General features: G+C 37.6%; 1 protein-coding gene across 4 annotated transcripts in view; it reads right to left on the bottom strand.

Moving 5' to 3' along the window:
- The window catches only part of COPG2 (COPI coat complex subunit gamma 2), a 115,161-nt gene that overhangs the window by 40,585 nt on the left and 50,730 nt on the right, over nucleotides 1-23,846 (bottom strand). For 3 of the 4 annotated variants that reach the window (XM_041727481.1, XM_041727483.1, XM_041727484.1), the window contains 11 exons: nucleotides 15,938-16,071; nucleotides 15,140-15,207; nucleotides 13,075-13,263; nucleotides 8,423-8,518; nucleotides 7,650-7,893; nucleotides 5,503-5,578; nucleotides 4,574-4,677; nucleotides 3,942-4,067; nucleotides 2,570-2,632; nucleotides 1,962-2,101; nucleotides 1,258-1,429 (listed from right to left, as the gene is read on the bottom strand). In XM_041727481.1, the coding sequence (XP_041583415.1) occupies nucleotides 1,258-1,429; nucleotides 1,962-2,101; nucleotides 2,570-2,632; nucleotides 3,942-4,067; nucleotides 4,574-4,677; nucleotides 5,503-5,578; nucleotides 7,650-7,893; nucleotides 8,423-8,518; nucleotides 13,075-13,263; nucleotides 15,140-15,207; nucleotides 15,938-16,071 (1,412 nt within the window). The remainder of the gene's footprint in view (nucleotides 1-1,257; nucleotides 1,430-1,961; nucleotides 2,102-2,569; nucleotides 2,633-3,941; nucleotides 4,068-4,573; nucleotides 4,678-5,502; nucleotides 5,579-7,649; nucleotides 7,894-8,422; nucleotides 8,519-13,074; nucleotides 13,264-15,139; nucleotides 15,208-15,937; nucleotides 16,072-23,846) is intronic. The other variant, XM_041727482.1, reaches the window with a different exon arrangement.

The following is a 23,846-nucleotide window of genomic DNA, read 5'->3' on the forward strand; positions in this document are numbered from 1 at the left end:
TGGAGGCCAGTTAGGAAAGTGCCTTCCTACCCAGGGGGTTATGGATCCAGGGTGGCTGAAGAAGAGAAGTGCAGGTCCGCCGAGGGCCAGAGGGAACCACCTGGGATTCCGACCCAGCAATGGTGCCAACTTGAATCTACCTCGTGCTAGAGTGAGTAGCCTGGTCTATCGTCCAACACAGATGAGATTGGGCAGTGGCTCCCAGAATCAACATCTAAAAAGGGAGTTGGTAGAGGGGCTAAGAGAAGGTAGGTTAAGCCCCAGACAGAACTGAATGATGACCAGGGATAACTATTTACTAGTACTTTTACGATTTCTTGTAACTCTGTAACTTCCTTCGCCAGTATTTGTGAATTTTGTTAACTTCTGTTTTTTCCTGTACCAGTAGTAAAAATTGTTTTTTCGTGTACCAGTAGTAAAAATTGTTTTTTTTTTGTGTACTAGCAGTAAAAATTGTTTTTTCCTGTACTAGGAATAAAAATTGTTCAAAACATAAATGCAGTATGTGTGCTTATTTCTATAAAAACTGGATAACAGTGTTGAGATGAGGAGTGAATGTGGCAAGAGAAGAATTCAGGTGGGAAAATGGGAAAAAAAAATCAAGTACCATAAATACTTGACATTCACAAGACTTCAAACCCCAAATCTGTAGACACTATTGGCCCTAGCAGTTGGGCCTCCTTCACAGGCCTCCCCACCCCTCTCTCAAGACTACTTTTAGGTCATGGAGAGAATTACAATGCCCTTCCCAAATGTGGATACACAGAAGTTGACTAAGCCACTCATTAGGATGAGACCTACTGTCAGACCCCTGCCTTCTGCTATGGGATCCTCAGAAACAATTATTTAAAAATGCCAAATACAAAAATGCTAAATACAAAGTCCTTAGGATGCCCCAGAAACAAACATCAGGGAGAAGGAGGCCATGATCCTTCACAGGAGACATCAGGTACATGAGCCCTCATTTTAATGATTACTCTGTTCCAGCAGAAAACTGGAGTTCTTTTTTGAGCTACCACTTTATATATTCAGTCTTTAAGATTAAACATCCAGCAAATATTACTCGGAGACTTAGTTATAAAATTAATATTTCTGCAGCACCAGTTAATTTTATAAATATAAATATACCATCATTATCATTACATTTAATTCTGGAAAAGAACTATATTCCTGAACCCCCAACATTCACCCAGACATTTAAGAGCTTAAGTTGTAACGCATCTTTACTCCCGTCTGTTCCCTCCTGTGAGTGAGTACCTGCTGTCGAGTCATCATCAGGCAGGCGCACGAGAGTGTAACATATGCCTGGTTGATTGTAAGAGAGGCTGGGGGCTGGGATGCAACAGAGCACTTCATAGGAATCTGATGGCTCCACCTGCACAGTCACCTTCTCCAGTAGCTGGTCGTTAAGAGTATTGGTACAGTCAAACTGAAAAGTCAGCAAACAGGAATATTATGAAGGTTAAAATGTTTTTCCAGCATGTTGTTCCTTCCCACCCATGACCCATGACTCTACTCTGGAACTTGCTAGCCCTTCTCTCTCTAAACTGTCCTGCCAGTCCACTCCTCAGATTTTTCTTGAGGAAAGAGCAGTGGCCTTGAGTTCTTTTTGTTTATATTATTCATCAGTTTCTTCTCTTCCTGATATTGAGCTCCACCAAACAAGACGGTAGAAGTCTGATAGCTAAAAACCAAATTGAAATCCAAGTTCTTGGAACAACCCGTTTAATTTATCCTGATGTTAAATGATGATTATTTTTATAATACGTATATTCAGACATTTCGGTTTCATGTCCATTTAAATTTTAACCATCATATGAAGGCATTTCTATAGCTATGGAGTTAGGAGAAAACCCAGAAATAAGGACAAGTTACTTCTCAGTAATAAATGGAAGGGGAATCAATACTCGGCTCTGAGCACATGGAGCCACTAGAGGAGCCAGTGGTGGCACTTCTCTTACCTGGAACACAATGTGATTGGTAAACACGTGCTTGATGCAACGAACAAAATATTCTGTTTCTGCTTCGGTAAGTTGAACGGGCTCAGAAGACTTGAACAAGGGTCCTAGATCCATAAACTCGGGAATGGCAGCCAATTGTTCTTTTGAGAAAAAAAGAAAAGGTGGAAGAAAGTAGCATGAGAGAGGAAGAGACATTACTCTGAGTGCCTAAGAGGTTTTAAGTTTCCACTGCCTTACTAACAGTTGAAGGCTCAGCTAATATGTCCCCAAACTTTAGTGAAATAATCTTTTAAGAGAGTTTATACTAAATTATTACAAGGAAGAAAAAAAAAAACTAAATCCCTAATTTTCTAAGAATCTGAGTTCCCTGTTAACCAAGATAAAGAGTTAGGGCAGTATTCCCAGTTAGTAGGTTAGCAGTTGGAAAATGAAAAGTCCTGTGGACTCCAGGTAGCCCCAGCAACTGCCACCTATTACCAATAAATATTCAGTCATACAAAGATTTCCTGTACTGAGAATTAATCACATTGAATAAAAGTAGTGGACTGCATTATATTTACAATGTCTAGGATGCAAGACTATTACTTCTATCCATCAAATCATCATACCTTGGAAAATGTCTTGCCTGGAAGGAGCCACCTTCTCTGGCTTAGTGGCCACAAGTGTGATTTCTACAAAGAAGGATATGAGCAATCAAGTGAGCTTCCCTCCCACTATCAAGCTAAAAATGGAGACAGAAAGAAATGAGGGCAGAAACTTCCAGCAGATATGTAAAAAGCTATTCCCAAATCATACCAGTAGGTTCTCTGTCACCTTTTTTAGAGAGATGCCCAAATTAAAATGTATTTAGTCAATGTTTTTTGTGAAATTATAAAGTGGCCCTAAAAATACAGAATTTGCTTTAAATGGACCACGATGTACCCAAAAAAATTACTCTTAAAAGGAGGAAAAATTTATAAAACAAATCTCATGATTCAAACAGGAAAAATTACTTGTATAATATCAACAGAAAAATTGAAAATTTTGAAGGTTAGCAGGAGGTCTTTCATACTCAATTTGAGCCACTAAACTCTTTTTCTTTCTTTCTTTTTTTGTTGTTGAGTTTTAAAGTTACATATTCCTTGGTAATATTTTAATGATCCTGTCTCATACATTCTTTCACAACAAACCTCCAACTGCTATTGCTGCACCCTCAACCCTCCCAAAAACACAAACCTCTAATAGCAAAATTAACTAGACTTTGAAATAATTTTATTTCAGAAAATAAAAACAGGAGGTAACACCATAATCTGTGCTCAGAGACACACAGTGACCACTAACATCAAATGCTATTAACACTTAACATTGAAAGAAGGAGGGAAAAAACATGGGATGCCTAGGAGGCTCAGTGGTTGAGCCTTTAGCCCAGTTCATGATCTGGAGGTCCTGGGATCAAGTCCCACATCAGGCTCCCCACAGGGAGCCTGCTTCTCCCTCTCCCTATGTCTCTGCCTCTCTCTGTGTCTTTCATGAATAAATAAAATCTTTTCAAAAAACAAACAAAAAAAAGCCCTAAATTTGAGTCATGTTCATATTCTATGTAAAAACCAGGGGAAAACTTTATTTTTAAAAAAAGATTTATTTATTTGAGAGAGAAAGAGTGCATGCACTCACGCAGGTGTAGGCGAGGGGCAGAAGGAATCTTTCAAGCAGACTCCCCACTGAGCTCAGAGCCAAGGTGGGGCTGATCTCCTGACCCTGAGATCATGACCTGAGCCAAAACCAAGAGTCTGAATGCTCAACTGACTGAGCCACCCAAGTGCCCCAGGAAAAAACTTTTTGAAACCCTAATTAAAAAAAATATGCATCCATCTTAGTTCCATAAGATTCAGGAGTGACAAACAAAAGAAGTATTTGAGCAAATATGCTAATAGCATATTTGGTGTAAAACTACTCACAAATAGAAAAGCTAACAATTAAGCATTCTGCTTAATCAATTACCTGCTTTCTGTTCAAAGACAGGAGCCATAGCGAGAGGAATCGATTTCATGTCAAAGGGCTTTTCCGAAGGCTCCAGTGTGTACTGATGTAGGGCCTTCTCCATCCCTGGCACAGAGACGGTGAGGCCTACAGAACAGAAATCTCAGCATTATAAATAACTTCTTGCCAGGATCCAGACGGGCCCAGATTTATAATATTTACCTAAGCTTCCTGAAGAAAGAGAAAAGTACAACCATAGACTTTATAACCAAAATAATTAAAAATAAGGCTGTTTTATAAAACTGCCTCATAATTTTGCCCAAGGCAGCAGGGGAGCAGAGCCTAAAAAAAAAAAAAAAAAAAAAAAAAAAAAAAAAAAAAATCCAACAAAAGAAAGCAACTTAGCTGTGTGGGAATAATCATAACAGAAAGAAAAAAGGTAAACCCAACCAAAAGGGAGCTCAAGAAGAACCAGGAACAAGCAATACTCTCTGGGCCTCTAGATACTTTAGGTTCCTCTAGAAATGGCAGTGCATTTGAAGACAAAAAACAAGCATTCGGCTCATATGCAAATCATAAGACAATGCTTCCAAAGCAGCCCTCGGGAACAGGGAACAAGGGTGTTATTTGTCCCGTTCTTGGCTCCCACTGACCATTGAAGATATATGTAGCATTCAGTGCCATCTGCCTCTGCTGCAGCACATTCAGATAGAAAGTAGCTCTGTCCCGAACCTCATCGTCAGTATCCATCATACACCTGTCCAGAGGACACAGAAGACGCCCGTCACAGCACACCCAAAACTTCCGATAGCTTTCTCTACCACCATACCTAATGGGCACAGTTCAGGCCGTATGGTACTACCCTTTATAAAAGAGCTCCACAATGGCCCCCAGTGGGTCCTACAATCTCTGTAAATTTGGGAGACTGTTCTAAATCAGTAAATAAAATAGGGTCGTTCCAAATCAAAGAGGCACTACCTGAGCAGGCTTTCAAATAACGAGGAAGTATACAATGTGAGAGCAGTCTGGAGTCTAGTCTTGAAAATGCAACCACGTGACCCTGGTGAAGACTTAGACTTCTCTATAACTGAGAGATGGAAATATTCTGCTTTCCAAGGATACTAACAATTATTCAGAATCCAGTCATTGTTACTACTCAAATGGCAATTTGTTTTATTTAAGCCAGCAGCCTTTGGCTTATAATTTTTCTGCTTCAATTACAAGATGTAATCACAGAGTATTTGCTAAAGTAGGTCTTTTCCTCATCAAATAGGGAGTCATGGAAACCATAAAAAGCTGATTTTTCAACTCTCCACAGTGAATCACTTTGAAGTTGGCCCCTATTATGCAAATTGAGGCACAGGCATTTAAGTTACTTCCTCAAACTTACACAACAGAAATTCAGTCAAGATCACGCGTACACAGCATATGCAAAATTACTAGATAGGTGACAGAAGTGCCATTTGCCCCTGACCTACTCCATCAGTTCCACTCTTGGGCCTCACAGAGCATTTAATATGAGAAATTCTCTATTCAGCCATACGGTGTTCTTAAAAAAAAAAAAAGACATTCTTTTACTTACCTTTGTAAGAGTACAAGGATGCTTGGGAGAAGATTCTCATTTTGAGCCCCAAATTTAGCCAAAGCACTCACAGCAGCTATAACGAAGCATAAAATAAAACAACATAAATACTATATTGGTTTCTGAGAGTTAAACAATAATCATTCAAAAAAAAAAATGAGAGAAGCTCCCACATGTTCAGCGGGAATAAACTTTCTTTGTGCGTTTCTTGATTTTATTTCTTTGATCCATGTGAGCATAATTAGAAATCTACAGGCTCAAGGGAGCTATGAATAGGGAAATTCTCCATGCACTGAGAAAAAAGAATCATGTCTACTTTTTATGAGTCCTCCTCCACTCTGATCACAAGCCCTTATTATACCAGTGATATAACCCAGCTTGAACTCAACCAACCAGCCCAAGCATAAAAAGAAATGCTACTATTAAATTCATTTCACTCAGTAAAGATTCACTGGCCTGCCTAACTTGGGCCAGGAATTGTGCTAGGTGTTGGGGGTAGAAAGAGAAAAGACACAGTTCCTGACCTCAAGGAGTTGTACTCTAATAGAGAAGACAGGTAAGTAAAGGGATAATGACAATGTAGCAGAGTAAGTCCTGGTAGGATGACATACAGGATGCTATGCGGGAACAGAGAAAGGAACTTAAATCAGAATTGATAGAGCAGTCAGACAAGGAATTGATGCCTGCCACTGCGCTAAAACTTGAAGGCCAAGTAGCATTAGCCAAGACGAAAAGGCAGGAAAGGACCATTACCAGCACAGAGAATGAGTCCAAGGCCCTTGGCCCAAGGAAGTATGTACAATACTGGAAGGGATGTAGCCGAGCGAGGCTAAAGCAGAGGCTCTGCGCTGGAGGGCAGGGGGGCAAACAAAACAGGTACAGGTCAGCCTCAAAATTCTGAGTGGACATTAAATATGGGATTAATTTTTGTGTTTGTCGCAGACTGCACTATGGCCAATCTGTAAGCAGATTCTATAGGCAGACACCACTGTGGTGGCCGAGTGCAGAGAACAGACCAGACGCCTGGGGGATGACACGCAGTCCGACCAGTCGGGCATCTGAAGTGGGGGAGAGCCTAGAGCAGCACTTGTGAAAACAGAGACAAAAGACAGTGGAGGAATATTAAGGAGGTAGGGTTGAAAGAATTTTATCAGAGGGCGGATGGGAGTTCTAGAAGTGCAGAAGTTTCTGTCTTCATAGCCGAGGGGATGGTAAAGGTGAAGATTTGAGTTTGGGTTGAACTTGAAGTGCCTTTGGCAGTGGACATACCGGGTCAGGAAAGAGACACAGGACTGCAGGGTCACAGCACACCGGGGGAGCTCAGAGAGCGACCCCCAGAAAGAGAGCGTGTGTTGGTAAGACAGACCCCCCAGAAAAACGAGTATTTTAAGGAATGAAAGGCTCTAGAAATAACCCCGGGGAGAGATGGAAGAAGTGGGCTGTTGTGGATACCAAGCAGAGAAAGAGTTTCAAGATGAGTTTAGTCAGAAGTCCACTGGAGAGGTGAACAAAATTAAGAACGCCAGGGACTGACTTGATTTTCCAACTAGCTTATAAGTCATGTTTACAAATAACTTCAGAGGGTTTTTAAGGAGAGAGCTAGGTTATAGTGAGTTGAAGAAAAAATGAAGAATAAATTCATGGAGGCAGCCTGTAAAGCTACAAGTTTACCCCATGGGGTGGCAGGGGGAGATGTCTAAGCCAGTAGCTAGTAAGAACGCATCAGAGGAACATTTATATTTTTCATAGGAGAGATTTTCACCTGTTTGTGGGTTAAGGGGAAGGAAAGATTAGAGAGGGAGAAGGAAGTGAAAAAAATTTCCTAAGACCTGATAAAAAGTCACTTAAAAATACACAATTCCTAGATATTCATACTGATGGCTGTAACTCTGAAAAAAAATGCATGATGCCATCAACATATTCCCATTATACTGAAAGTCAAGGGTTATTCATCTCTAACATAAGGCGGAAATCAGGATGGAAATGGGAGTACAAAGAGCTGTGCGTCTGGCCTAAGTATGCTCCAAGATCCTGCCGTCAAATAGACCTTGCAACTTCATTTTCCAATTTCCTATCACCACCCCCTTGAGTTAATAAGCATTCAAAAGATTAACAGTTACATCAGTATCAGTGTTCCAATGACTCACCAGCTCTGACAGCCTCATTCTCCAGTACGACCCTATTAAAAATAAAGCGGATATACTTGGAGGGGACAGGCGTTCTGGGGCCCTCTTTGCCCAACAAGTGTAGAATCTTAGTAGCCAGAACAGTGTGTTCACAGTCCTCAATGAATTCACAAAGGTGGGCTAGACCTGCTTCTTTACCCTCAGGGTTCTCTTCCACAATGCTGATTATGCAGTCCACAATGGCCCGCTTATATTCAAAGCCTCCCTGGCAAAAGAGAAAACTGCCATTCATTCTGAGGACGCTTTTTGGAGAAATGTTTCTACTCCCAGGCTCAAGCTTCTAATATTCAAATTTCATTTCCTTTCCCTTCTGAAAGAAACAAAAGTGTTTTTTCTCCAAGTGGGAAAACTAAAACGATAGCACATTTAGTAACGATAAGATGGCAACCAGAATTAAGCATACCATTTGGGGGCATGCCGAGATGATAAAACTGTTTTTTTTTTTTTTAATTTTTATTTATTTATGATAGTCATACAGAGAGAGAGAGAGAGAGAGAGAGAGAGAGAAAGGCAGAGACACAGGCAGAGGGAGAAGCAGGCTCCATGCACCGGGAGCCCGATGTGGGATTCGATCCTGGGTCTCCAGGATCGTGCCCTGGGCCAAAGGCAGGCGCCAAACCACTATGCCACCCAGGGATCCTGATAAAACTATTTTAAACACAATGTATGGTGTTTCATGGGAATTGTAAATATTTAAGAGGGCAACTTCCTATGATGAAAACATGTCTACCTACATCATCTCGGAGCATGTTGGAGAGGAAGGTCATCATGACGCTGTGCTTTCGAGGGTATTTCTGACAGAGAGCACTGATTGCCTGTACAACCACCACCTGTGGAAAAACAAATATAGACAGGACGTTCATCTTTACACCTTCAGCTACCAGGTATACTTTCCCTCTTACTGTTGGAGCTAAGGTGGTACCGTTGTTACCTGGATTGGCAATAATGGCCCTTCATGAAAGATAGGTAAAAAAAAAAAAACACATGTAAAAATGAAGTTCATCCAAGAGACCCCAACCCTTTGTTCCAAGCCAGTAAGCACATAAAATCTTTAAAGTAAAGAGTAAAGATTAAAAGCATAAACAGAGGGGCATCTGGGTGGCTCAGTTGGACTCTTGATGTGGGCTCATGTCATGATCTCAGGGTCATTGAGATCAAGCCCCACGTCGTGCTCCATGCTCGGCACGTGGTCTACTTGAGATTCTCTTTCTCCCTCTTTGCCCCTTCCCCTTGCTTGCTCATGTTTTCTCACTCTCAAATAAAAAAATTAATTCTTTTTAAAAAGCATACACAATCTCCTTAGAAGAAATAGAAAATTACCAAGGAACTACTTCACAAAATGGTTTCTAGGAAAATTTTACCACAACTCTGAAGACCAGCATCAAGACGTGAGCAGTGTGAGATTTTCCCCTACCCACAAGCTAACAAGTTAGTCTGCCACAATTTCATGGATTGCTGGTAGAGAGAACACAAGACTCCTGGATCAGAGATGAAAGACAATTAAATACAGCAAATGCAGTGGATAGAATATCAGTATTTTGAGGCCAGGTTCCTCAGCTCCAATTCGCAGAGGGCAGTGTGTAAAGGGCCACAGTAGCTCTAATTACAGAAGAACCCCGAGGTGTGGAACTCAAATATTTTACAGAGGGTAGTAAGCATGCCAGACCTTTGTGCTGAAGGGAAACATCTTTATTATCCTGGACAGTGAGCATGCTTGCTTTTTGCTCTAGGGAAAGCACTAGCTATATCTTCTACTGCTGCACAGAAACCTGCCCCTTTTAGAGGGAGACACTGTATCTTCTGAGACTGGAAGAGATCTTGCACTATACAAAGGGAGCATGTATAAGCATAACTAGTTAGAAGATATAATGGATACAATAATTTTTAACAGCAACAACAAACAAGATAAAATACGAAAAGCATTTTAAAAGCATTTAAAACTAACAAAAACACTATAAAAGATTCTTAAAAGGCACAACAGTAGACTTGAACAAATGAAAAGATAACCCTTGTTCTTGGATAAGATGTCTCAACATCATCTAAGATGTCTCTTCTCAGGAAGCCCGGGTGGCTCAGTGGTTTAGCGCCGCCTTCAGCCCAGGGCCTGATCCTGGGGACCCAGGATCAAGTCTCACGTCGGGTTCCCTGCATGGAGCCTGATTCTCCCTCTGCCTGTGTCTCTGCCTCTCTCTCTCTCTGTCTCCCATGAATAAATTAAAAAAAAAAAAGATGTCTCTTCTCCCCTAAGTTAACTTATAAATTCAAAGTGATCCAAATAGAGATGCCAATGAGATTTTGCATGAAGCTAGACAATACTAAAATTCATAAGGAAAAATAAACACGTTAAGGATAGCTAGGGAAACAATGAAAACAAAGCCATGTCAGGGGACTGAGAGATACTAATACATCCTACAAAAGCCTGTATATTTAATAGTGTGTGGTACTGATACATAAATAAAGAACAAAACAGAACAGGAAGCCCAAAAACAGACCCACATACATATGGAACTTTAACATATGATAAAGGTGGTACCTCAAATCACTGGGGCAAAGACAGTCTTGTAAATAAAATTGGTGGTGGTGGGGGCAACTGGATAATCACTGAAAAAGGAGAAGATTAGATCCAATTTCTCATACCATATATAATAATAAAATCCAATGAATCAGAGATCTAAATGAAAACATGGAACTATGTATGTATTAGAAGAAATCATAAGTGAATCTTTATTCACCCAATTAGATTCTATAGTCTGAAGGGAAAGCTCCTTCCTTTCTTCCTTCCTTTCTTTTTTTTAAAGGAGTGGGAGGAGGGAAAGAGGGAGAGGGAGAGAGAGAACATTGGGTGTGGAGCCTAGCGTGAAGCTTGATCTCATGACCCTGAGATTATGACCTGAGCCCAAATCGGATGCTTAGCCAACTGAGCCACCCAGGCGTCCTTGAAGGAAAAGCTTTCTAATACCCAAGAGTCAAATGCAACGAGATTGACAAACCTTACTACATAAAAATAACAAACTTTTGGACAACAAAAGACATAAGAAAAGGCAAATGACAAACGGAGAGAAAATATCAAAACTTATTTCATAAGGAACTAACATCCCTAATATATAAAAAGCCTGAAATAACTGAGGAAACAAAAGACCAAAATTTCTTTAGGAAATGGAGAAAAGAGATGAGTAAGTGATATTCAAAAAGAAATATTAAATGATCTTTAGAAATGTAAAAAGATGTTTAACTTCCCTTATAAGTAGAGAAATTCATTAAAAATACATTGAAATATACTTTTTCACCCACCGGGTTGGCAAAACTTCAAAACATAGTGCACTCTATTGGTGAGGCTATGGGGAAACTGGCACTCTTACATATGCTGGTGGAATTCAGTATTCTCTACAAAACTACACTTTCATTTACCCTTCAACCTAGCACATGAACTTCTAGGAAACTGACCCTGAGATATACCTACAACATTCTGAGAAAACACATACAAGTTTATCCACCGTAGCATTACTTGTGACTGCAAAATATTGAAAATTATAAATATCTAAGCAGGGATCCCTGGGTGGCGCAGCGGTTTGGCGCCTGCCTTTGGCCCAGGGCGCGATCCTGGAGACCCGGGATTGAATCCCACATCAGGCTCCCGGTGCATGGAGCCTGCTTCTTCCTCTGCCTGTGTCTCTGCCTCTCTCTCTCTCTCTGTGACTATCATAAATAAATAAAAATTTTAAAAAAAAAATTAAAAAAAAATAATAAATATCTAAGCATAAGAGATTCATTCAGTAAGCTATACTACAAAATGACCTTTATAATCTTCTATAGTTCCCCAAGATTCAAAATGTCTACTTGAATATATACGCTAAGTTTGTTTTTTAAAAGTTTAGATATAGGCGTGGACTGGGTGGTTCAGTCAGTTAAGCATCTGGCTCTTGATTTTGGCTCATGTCATGATCAAGCCCTTTGACAGTCTCCACACTGAGCATGTAGCCTGCTTAAGATTCTCTCTCCCTCTGCCTCTCCCCACCATTGCTCCTGTGCTCTCTCTCTCGCTCTCTCTCAGAAAAGATCTAGATATACAGAAGAGAGTAAATAGAGCCAGTCATGCTTCTTAACTGAGAATTGAATAAGAATGAAATAATAAAATCTTTCTACTTTAATTCTTTTAACTGAGATTTATTTTACTGTTCTTCTATCAGCTCTGACACATTCTCACCAGTTCTGTTCAATACTATAGTGGAAATCCTAGTTATTTTAATAGGGCAAGAAAAAGAAAGGGAAGGCATTTAGTTTGGAAATGAAGAAGCAAAACTGTCTCTATTCAAAGATAACATGATTATTTACAGACAACCTTAAGGAATACATAACAACTACTGGAACCAATAAGGGTACTGAGCAAGGATACCAAGTTATGACAAAGAGAAAAAAATATTTTTATATATTATTTATTTTTATATATTATATTATTTATATATTATTATTTTTATATATTATATATTTAATATTTAAATACTATATTTACATATATTTTATATAATATATATATGATAAAGCATATATGTATATGTATTTTTATATACTACTAGCAGACAATAAAATAGGAATTTTAAGAGTAAAAAAAGCATAAAATATTTAGATACAAATTTAACAAAAGATGTGCAAGACTGATATAGTAAATGCTATAAAACACTGCTTAGAGAAATTAAAGAAGACCTAAATAAAGGGAGAGGCATACCATATTCATGAACTGGAAGAATACTGTTACAATGTCAGTTTTCCCCAGATTTATTTATGGATTCAACATAACCCCAAGAATAATCCTAGCAGACTTTGTTTCATAGACATTATAAGCTGATCCTAAACTTTATTTGGAAATGTAAAGGACCTAGAATATTAAAAAAGGACAAAGTTGGAAAATCACATGGCTTGACATTTAAGAGATACCATAAGGCTACATTAATCAACACATTGTGGCATAGGATTGACAAATAGATCAACAGAATGTGATAAGGAACCCAGATATACCTACAATTATATAGTTATCTGCCTTTCAGACAAAGATGCCAAAGCACTGCAGTGGGGAAAAAGAAGTCTTTTTCAATAAATTAAGCTGGAATGACTAGATATTAGTATGGAAAAAAACCCTGAACTTACCATACACAATATATAAATATTTAATTCAAATTGGGTCATAGACCAAAATGTAAAAGCTAAACCCATAAAACATTTAGAAAACATAAGAAAATATCTTTAAGGCTTGGAAGTAGACAAAGGCAATATAACAGTGAAAGAAAGAAATTAATAAATTAGACTTTAACACTTTTGCTCATCAAAAGATATTGTTAAGAAACAAGCAAGCCAGAGACTGGGAGAAACATGATCATATTTAAACTTTTACCTTGAACTCATCTGAGATTTCAGAAACAAAAGAAGATATCTGCTTCATAAGCCTGTCCACACTGCTCTCACTCCCTGTTTTGAGGAGTGTAGTAATGGCCAGGGTAGCGATGCTTCTGTTTGAGTCTGTGATCAAGTTTTCTAAGTCCAGATTGCAGGCAGTAACAGCAGAGGGGTGCTTCATTGCCACCTTGTGGAAGGGCAAGAAAAATAAATTAAGCAAATTGCTACTAATGAAGACCAGAACTTTAAAAAACAAAGGAAGAGGAAAACAGATATTTTAATCAAGGTAAGTGGCTTTTAAAAATCTAAATGGGACAATATAGGTCAAAAGTAATTGTTTTAAGAAGAACATTTTCAATTAATAAGGCATAATATATCACTTGACAAACAATTAACTGCCAGAGTCATAGTGTAACATAGCACTTTCTCTTCCTAGGTTTCTAGGTTTCTATAATTTTTGTAATAATACCACAGCCTGTATTTTATTGCAGTTGACCTGTTTTTCTTTATAGTACATGTGTACATGGATATATACGCTACTAGATGTAAGGATCTACTAGATATAAGGATCTACCGTGGTAAACACTGCTCAAAGACTGTTAATATCTTATCACTTAGAAAACACTTCTGTATTTAAACAAACTCCAGCCAAACTGGATTGCTCACACTCCCTAAAACATGTCTCATTCTCCTGCTTCTTTGCTTTTGTCGTAATTGTTCACCTCTCTGTCTCAATATTGGTATAGAATCCTTTACCCACGATTTAAAAATTTGAAAACTCAGCAAAGTATTGGCATCAAAACTCATTTAACAGGAAAATCTGACCCAAAATAATATAAAATGAGTTAAACCTTAATTTATTCCACTTAGTGAGGATAGTCATATGTATAACAAAGAAATATTAATGTCTTAAAAATATTAATGTGCCTTATGGTAGGGGACTGCTCTAGGCTCAATGGAGTTAATATATAAGAGATAGCACCATATTGCCTTCCTAAAATTCATAAAGTACTGAATTCTGAGACATATCTGTCCCTAAGATTATAGCTAAAGGCATGTGGACCTATATCACCTCTTAAATATATAACTCAAATTCTGTGAAGGTTCTTCTTTGGTTTTCCAGTAAAGATGCAATTAATTTGTAATAGATCACATACTGCCTTATGACAAGTTTTCTTCTACATTAAACTTTCATTTCAAATGTTTATGGTTATTTGATTCATTCTATGTTTCTGAACTGTATCCTCTAAACCTGTGGCATCCAATATAGTAGCCAATAGTTAAATGTGACTACTAAGCACTTGATATCTGGCTAGTCCAAATTAAGATACGCTCTAAACATAAAATAAGCACTGGATGTCACAGACTTAGTATGAAAAAACATAAGGCAAAATAGATCTTTAATAATTTTACACTGATTCCATGTTGACATGACATTTTATATATATGAAGGTAAATAAAATATATTAAAATTAATTTCATCTTTACAAAATTTTTTTAAAGATTTATTTATTTATTCATGATAGGACACAGAGAGCAAGAGAGGCAGAGACTCAGGCAGAGACACAGAGGGAGAAGTTACTGTGGTTACTATAAAATTTAAAATTACAAATGTGACTCACATTGTGTTGCACCAGCACTGTCCAAGAGAACTTTCTACAGTGATAGAAATGTTCTATATCTTTTCACTGACCAATATGGCTGTCACTAACCACACGATTACTGAGCAGATGGAGTATGACTAGAGTGACTGAGGAGCTAAATTATCAGGGTTTTTTAATTTTTAATTAATCTAAATGGAAATGGCCACTCATGGCTGATGGCTATCCTATTGGACAATGTGGTTTTCAGCCATAAAGTGCTTGGAAGTCAGAAATGAATTATAATCTTTAGTTGAATGGTAAAAATAGCCATACATAAAGCCACAAATACAAGGAAGGTGCTCTAGAAGTGAAGACCATAAATCCTACCTTTCTATCTTGGGGAGAAAGTCAAATGCTTCACATATAATGTTTCTCAATCAAACACTGATATAAGTCAGTAGTTGGCAAAGGGACACCTACCTTGTTCAAGGTCCTCACAGCTGCATATCTCAAAGCTGGCTTAGGAGAGCTACAGAAAAGCTGAAGAACTAGAAAGAAAAAAGATCTTTGTGAATATAGCTCATTTCATCATATTGCATATATCTGAAAATACAGTACATAATTATATTCAAAGTATGCATCAGGAAATTAGATCACAGCATCAAAGCTTCACATGAAAAACTTATCAAAAATAGAAAAAACACTTTTTGTTGAGCTATAAAAAGTTTAAATCCAGAAAACAAATTTTATTTTTTTTAAATTTTTATTTATTTATGATAGTCACACAGAGAGAGAGAGAGAGAGGCAGAGGGAGAAGCAGGCTCCATGCACCGGGAGCCTGACGTGGGATTCGATCCCGGGTCTCCAGGATCATGCCCTGGGCCAAAGGCAGGCGCTAAACCGCTGCGCCACCCAGAGATCACAAAGTTTATTTTTATATAAGAATTCATATAGGCATTAATACTTGAATTTGTGGTAGGAATATTTGTAGGGATAAGAGCAAATGGGCTTTTTAAATATGAAAGAACTAAAGGAATGAGAGTTACTTGTCTTCTAAGTAAAAGGTTTTTAATGTTTTATATAGGAAAATAGTAACTTCAGAAAAAGAGGTAATTAATGAAAATAAAAATAAATCATCTACATATTAGAATGCAAAGGTGTATATATTAAAGCTAAGGTTCCAAAATCATTCTTACTACCTATCCTGCAGAACTGTGGAACTTAAAACAAAAACATGCAAATATAAACAAAATTCTAGCTATCAAATACACAACTGACCTGAAACAGCAGGTGCCAACTCCCTTGCAGTACAGTTAGGAAGATGGATGATAGCTGACGCAGCTTCATAAATAACCATTTCATGTTTATTTCGCAAGCAGCTCTCAATGAAATCAAAGAGCGGACTTTCATGGCTGACAACAAATATACATAACACATCATTAGATATCAAAAAGAACAAGAGCAATATGCATAGCAGTTAAAAACACAGACAGATCAAAAGCACTTTCAGAATTATGGATGAAGAACCTCTGAAAATCCATTTCTCCATAAAAGCAATGAGAACACTGGCATAAATTTTCAAAATCAACTTTTTGAGCACTCTAGAAATTGGCCAAAGACTTGCAACAATCCTAGAAACATTTATTCATGAAAAACAGACGAATTTTCAGAAGAACAGCAAACTTTCTGATGTTTTCCCTTACTGTATTTCAATCCCCTCTTCCCAGGTTCATGGTAGCTCTGGAAATCAGCAGCCTCAGAATTGCAGTAGCTATGAAAGCCAACAGACTAGCAGCCATTGGAAGAGGCAGATGGGTTTGGAGCACCCTCAAAAGCCCTGTCTTCCAGGGAACTGTAACTATTTGACCTGACTGGTGCTCCCGAGAAAAGCCCCATTCACGGAGCTAATCTTTATTTCATCTGACTCAGAGCTCAGTCAGTGAGGAAAGCCCTATCCTCAGCAAGTTTGTCCCCCCAAATTAGTGGCAACTATTTAACACTGCAGTTGCCAAGGGCAATGATTCCACCTAGGGCAAACAAGAGGCTGGCCAAAAAACTTAAAGGGAAAATTTGAGAAACAAGATCTCTATAGGAGATTTTGGCAATTTCTGACATATGTAGAAGGCTGTGCAAATACCCAGGAAAGACAAGATAAGCCCTACGCTCTCACCCATGCTTGACTTCAAGGTTCTGCACATATAGAAAGTGAAGGCTGAGGCAGAGCTGTAAACTGCCGGAGCATGGACGCCATGCCCCAACACACAAAGTGCCCATTAGAAAAAGAGTTGGGAAATCTATTGGCTTAAATCATTTAAGAAAATCTGTCAACTCATTAGCTGATGACATAATCAAGCAGAGACTTCAGTAACTGCATATGACAAAGAGTCCTATGCAGAATTAGTCTGAGAAAGTCACTAAAAAACAACAAGCAGCAACAATAATAACCTCTGAGGCTGGGCAAGAGGGCAATGTAATTACCAGCATTGCCACAATACTTAAAATGTCCAGTTTTTGACAAAATGTTATGACACATGTAAAGAAATAGTAAAGTATGAAGTCCATAGTAATTATTCTTGGGGAAGGCCAGACATTAGATTTGGTACTGGATGTATCAGGCAGAGACTTTATCAATGAATATAAACATGTTCAAAGAAATAAAGAAAACCATGTAAAAGAATTAAAGAGAATTAAAGACCTGACAATCATACCTTACCAAAGAGAGAATATCAATAGAGAAGTGAGTTTGGGTTCATTTGTTGTGGTGGTGGTGGTGGTATTTTTAAAGAAACCAAAGAGGAATTCTGGATTTGCAAAGTGCGATAACTAATGAAAAATTCAAATATGCAATTCAGCAGCTGATTTGCACTGGTAGTAGAAAGAAATCAGTAAACCTGAAGATAGGTAAATGGAAACAATTCGGCTGAGAAAATAAAGAAAAAAGGATGGAAAAAAAGAACAGAGCGTTGGAGAGCTTTGGAATATGACTAAGGGCATGAACATTTGCATAATAGGAGTCCCAGAAGGAAAAGAGAGAGATGGGGATTCCCTGGGTGGCTCAGTGGTTTAGCACCTGCCTTTGGCTTGGGGCATGGTCCTGGAGTCCCAGGATCGAGTCCCACATTGGGCTCCCTGCATGGGGCCTGCTTCTCCTTCTGCCTGTGTCTCTGCCTCTCTCTCTCTCTCTCTCTCTCTCTCTCTTACTCTCTCTCTCTGTGTCTCTCATAAATAAATAAATAAAATTAAGAAAAAAAAGAAAAGAGAGAGACAAAGGGGCAAAAGGAATATATGAAGGAATAATGAATAAGAATTGCCCAAATTTGATGAAAGCATTAATCCATGCACTTGAATAGCTCAAAAAGTCCCAGGCAGGATAAACAGAACAAGATCCACACAGAGACCCATCATAGCCAATCTACTGAAAGCATAAGACAAAGAGAAGATTTTGACAGCACCAAGGTAAAATATATTCAGCATGTTTTACAGAGGAGCATCAATATAATCAATGGCTGACTTTCCACCTGAAACAATGGAAGAAACAGTGCAGCAGAATGCCATAGCCAAAGTGCTGAAAGATAAAGAAAGGAATTCTATTTCCAACAAAACTATCCTCAAAACAAAAAACAAAAAGCAAAAAACAAAAAACAAAGGCTAAGAAAGATATTCCCAGAGAAGTAATAACTAGGTATACACTGTTGACAGACTTACAAAAAATACTAAAGAAAGTCCTTTAGACTTAAAGATTTACACTGCTTAGTGATGTGAATAATCAAGAAGAGCACTAAAAATGAAAAATACGTGAGCTGATATAAAGATCTATAGATAATTTTTTTCATTTCTCTTTTAAAATTACTTTATTTTTTTAAAAGATTTATTTATTCATGAGAGACACACACACACGCAGAGAGAGTGAGAGGCAGAGACATAGGCAGAGGTAGAAGCAGGCTCCCCTCTCAGGGAGTCCGATGTGGGACTCGATCCCAGATGCCGGGATCATGCCCTGTGCTGAAGGCAGACCACTGAGCCACCTAGGCGCCCCATTTTAAATTACTTTAAAGGATATAAAATTTATAAAGCAACAATTGTAACATTACAATTGACCCTTGAACAACAGGTTTGAACCACAGGGGTCAACTTATACACAGACTTTTTATAATAGAGTAACTGCAAAGATATTTCCTCTTCCTTATAATTTTCTAAACAACAATTTCTTTTCTCTAGCCTTCTTTATTGTAAGAATACAGCACATAATATATATGATACAAAATACGTGCTATTTATGGTATCAGTAAGGTTTCTGGTCAACAGTAGGCAATTAGCAGTTAAGTTTTGGAAGAGTCAAAAATCATATGCAAATTTTTAACTACATGGGAGGCTGGCTCCCCTAGTCCAACACTGTTCAAGGATCAACCGTATATCATTGGATTTACTGGGAAAAAAGCTGACAGAAAAATTAAAATGATACACTGAAAATATTTATTTAATACAAAACAAGACAGTCAAAGAGGATGAGAGAAACCAAAAAAAGGCAGGAAACATATAGAATAGCACAACGACAAAAGTAAATCCAACTATATCAATACTTATATTAAATGTAAATAGTCTAATTACCCCAACCAAAAAATAGAGATTGCCAGACAAGATAAAAAAGCAAGATCCAAGTATAAGCTGCCTACAAGAGACACACATTAGATTCAAAGATACAAACGAAAACAAAAACAAAAACAAAAAAACAAAGATACAAACCAGGTGAAAGTAAAAAGAAGGGGAAAAAATAGGCCATGCAAACAGTAACCATTAGAGATCAGGACTGTCTTTATTAATATCACACAGGTAGAATTTAAGACAAAAAAAATATGGGAGACAAAAAGCGACATTTCATGATGAGAAAGAGGTCAATATATCAGGATGATACAATGATAAATATATACAAATTTAACAACAAAGCCTCAAAATACACGAAGCAAAACCTGACAAAATGAAAGGAGAAATAGATCATATAACCACAATAGTTGGAAATGTCTATACCTACCCAATAATCAATAGAACTAGACAGAAAAGCATCAAGGCTATAGAAGACTTGAACAATGTAATCATCCAACTTAACCTAGAACATTCAGCCCAATGACTGTAGAATACATTCTTTTCAAGTGCATATGGACAGTTCTTAAGGATATATTAAGTGCCAGTCATGAAACAAATGTCAATACATTTAAAAGGACAGAAATCAAAGCATGTTTCCCCACCACAATTGAATTAAATTATAAAACAACAGAAAAATTCCCAAATATTTGGAAATTTAACATTTTCTAAGTAAACCCATGTATCAAGAATAAATCAAATGGAAAATGGGAAAATATTTTAAACTGAATGAAAACAAAGACATGTCAAAATTTATGAGATGTAGCTAAAGAAATGTAGGAAGGGAATGTATAGCTTTCAACACTGATACCAGAGAAGAAAAGTCCCAAATCAATAACCTGGGTTTCCATAATTAAGAAATTAGAAAAAGAAGACTGAATCAAGCCTACAGCGAGCAAAAGAAAGGAAGTAAGATAAGAGCAGAGATCAATAGACTAGAATGCAGGAGAATTAAAAAAAAAAATCAATGAAACCCAAGTTAGTTCTTTGAAAGATCAACAAAATTGACAAACCTTCAGCTAATCTAATCGGGGGTGGGGAGGACCAAAATTATCAAAATCAGGAATGAAGAAAAGAACAACACTTGACCCTAAAGAAACTTAAATGATTATAAGGAAATATTATGTACAACTACCTGTCATTTCTAGGGATTTGTCCCTAGAAATACCAAACTACCAAAACTGACTCATGAAGAAATACATAATCTAAACAGGCTTATGAAGAAATACATAATCTAAACAGGCTTATGAGTTATTTAAAATCTTTCCTCATCCTGATGGCTTCATTGGTTAATTCTATCAAATATTTAAAGAAATAATACCAATGCTTCAGAAACTCTTCCAGGAAATAAATGAGGAGAGTACACTATTTCTCAACTAATGCTGTGATACCAGTATTACTCATAACAAAGCCTGACAAGTTTTCACAAAAAAAACTATAGTCCAACATCCCTGAAATAGACACAAAACTCTAACAAAAGTTAGCAAACTGCATCCAGCAAGATACAAAAGAATAATCAATATTCACAATTCACAATATTCAAGTTGCATTTATCCCAAGAATGCAAAATTGGTTTAACATCAGAAAATCAATTTAAGTTACATACCACATTAATAATATAAAGGACAGAAACCACAATATCTTAATAGATGCAGAAAAGCAACTGACAAAATCTAATACTCATTCTTGATAAATATTCCCAAAAACTAGAGACTAAAGGAAATGTCCTGAACCTAATAAAAGGCACTTTCAGAAAAAGCGTATCAAGCTTAATGATTTCCCCTTATGATCAGAGACAAGGCAAAGATGTTTACTTTCAGCACCGCTACTCAACACTTTAGTGATAGTTGAAGATGGTAAAATTAGGCAAAAAAAGAAATCAAAGACATTGGTTTGGAAGGGAAGTAATAAAATGGTCTTTGTTCACAGATGACATGATCCTGAATATTGAAAATCCCAGGGAATAATACACACACACACACACACACACACACACACGGAATTAATAAATTACCATAGCAAGGTTACAGGATACAAGGTCAACCTGCAAAAATCAAAACTGTGTTTCTATATATTGACAACAATAATCCAAAATGAAATTAATGATTCCATTCATAATAACATAAGAATAAAATACTTAGAAATACATTTAATAAGAGAATGCAGGACTTTTACACTGAAAACTACAAAACCCTACTGAGAAATCTAAATAAATACGGAAACAGTCTCTGTTCATGGACTGGAAGACTCAATAGCAAGATGGCAATTCTCCCAAATTGATTTATTCAAAGTAGATCTATTGTTCTATTCAGTGTAATCCCTTTCGAAATGCTGGCAGGCTTTTGTTATAGAAATTCAAAGCTAATCCTAAAATTTATATAAAAATGCAAAGGGCCTAAAATAGGCAAAACAATTTTTATTTTTTTATTTTTTAAAGATTTTATTTATTCATTTATGAGAGACAGAGAGAGGGAGAGAGGCAGAGACACAGGCAGAGGGAGAAGCAGGCTCCACACAGGGAGCCCGATGTGGGACTCGATCCCAGGTCTCCAGGATCACACCCTGGGCCAAAGGCAGGTACTAAACCATTGAGCCACCCAGGGATCCCCCAAAACAATTTTTAAAATCCTAAATATATAAAGCAAACACTGACATATCTGGAGGGAAAAATAGCAATACGATAATATTAATAGTAGTATTAATAGTAAAACACTTCAAAACCCTTATTTTCAGTAATAGATACAACATCTAGATAGAAAATCAGTGGACTGGAATAACGTTATAGACTAAAATGGACTTAACAGACACGTATAGAACATTCTACCCAATAGCAGCAGGATACAGGATACACATTCTTCCCAAGTGCACACAGAACATTCTCCAGGATAGATCACATGTTAGGTCGCAAAACAAGTCTTAACAAATTTAAGAAGATTAAAATCATACCAAGTATCTTTTCTAACCACAATGGAATGAAACTGGAAATCAATAACAAAAGGAAAACTGGAACATTCACAACTATGTAGAAAGTAAACAACACACTCTTGAACGATCAATGGGTCAAAGAAGAAATCAAAAATAAAATTAGAAAACATCATGAGACAAACAGAAACAGGCAATAGAAGTGGTACTAAGAGGGAAGTTTATAGGGAAAAATTGTACGTTTTTAAAATGCCATCAATGTTAATATACATATAAAATAAAAAAGAATTGCCAGAGAAATTCTGAGAATTAACAAGTGAGGGGGAAGGGTCATTTCATCCGAAACTGACCTGCTGCCCACTCAAAAAAGGAGTTCCATGACAAATGGACTCAGCCCAACGTGTAAGGCAATCAATTCTGGTCTACCACAAAATTTGGACTGGAGCTCCTTCCCCTCATGCCAAGGAAGGGGCTGGTAGTTCTCCAACCATGAAAGAGGAAGATTCTTGCTACTAAAGTGCCACACGATACAGCTCTAAGATTTGGATCCCAAGCCCTGATTGTGCCAGAGAAGGGCCGCCTTTCCTAAAAACTATGCTGTCAAAATAGGTTCTATTTGGTGGCCTATAATTGTTCATGATAGGTTCAAAATTTTTCCCCTGTGGCATCAGATGTAATGTCTATGATACTATGTTTTCTGCATCCTACCTCTAATCACAACAGTGAGCGGTTGTTGTTTCTGTACTTAAAGCAGTTTAAAAGCCATAAGCCCAAGGGTCATAATCCCTCTCTCAGGGTGTGAAAACTGCCCTGATAGACCTCTGCACACTGAACTAGAATGAATGAACAATGGGGCACCCAGTGCATCTGATATGGTTTTGGTCTCTATGGGCTTCCTCCAATGAATGCTACTCCAGTAGGCTACGTGTGGGTTTTTCTTGGATGTCTGTGCTTATTTGTGTAAGAACTGTTACAGCGAGGTAGGCATCAAGTCAGGTTTCTACTGTGGCTTACTTCCAGAAAGTCAGTAGAAACCGGTGGCTTTCTGGAAGTAAATCAAAGGGTCCGAGGTCAAAGACACATTTTGTCATTTTGACTAATGCTTGGGATGGCTGGTCTCATTAACTAAATGTGAGAAATAGCCCTAAAATCTCAATGAATGAAAAACCAGGGGAATATCATTGCCCAGGTTAGAACTCCTTGGTTGTTAATGATCTTGGTGGGAGTATCCCAGGAAGAGGCAAACTTGACTGGGGGCAAGGCTAAACAATCCCTAGTAAAATTACACAGACATGCACAGAACAGTAAGGATGCAAAAGAAGAGCTGGCAGAATAAGGGAGGATTTGCTCCACCATATATCTACGCTATCATAAAGCTATGATAATAAAGAATGTGTTGTTGGTGCAGAAACAGAAATAGAGCTACTGGCGCCCAGAAATAGAACAGTGAGTATAAGGACGCCTAACTTATGACAAAGCTGACATTGCACAGCAGTGGGTATAAACAGATGTTTCAACAAATGGTAGCAGAATACTCGGTATCCATTGGAGGAAAAAAAGAAATTAAATTGTTACCTCATACCATATGCAAAAAAAATTCCAAGTATATTATAGACCTAAAACAATG

Source organism: Vulpes lagopus, chromosome 13 (assembly GCF_018345385.1).
Source record: "Vulpes lagopus strain Blue_001 chromosome 13, ASM1834538v1, whole genome shotgun sequence".
Taxonomy (NCBI): Eukaryota; Metazoa; Chordata; class Mammalia; order Carnivora; family Canidae; genus Vulpes; species Vulpes lagopus.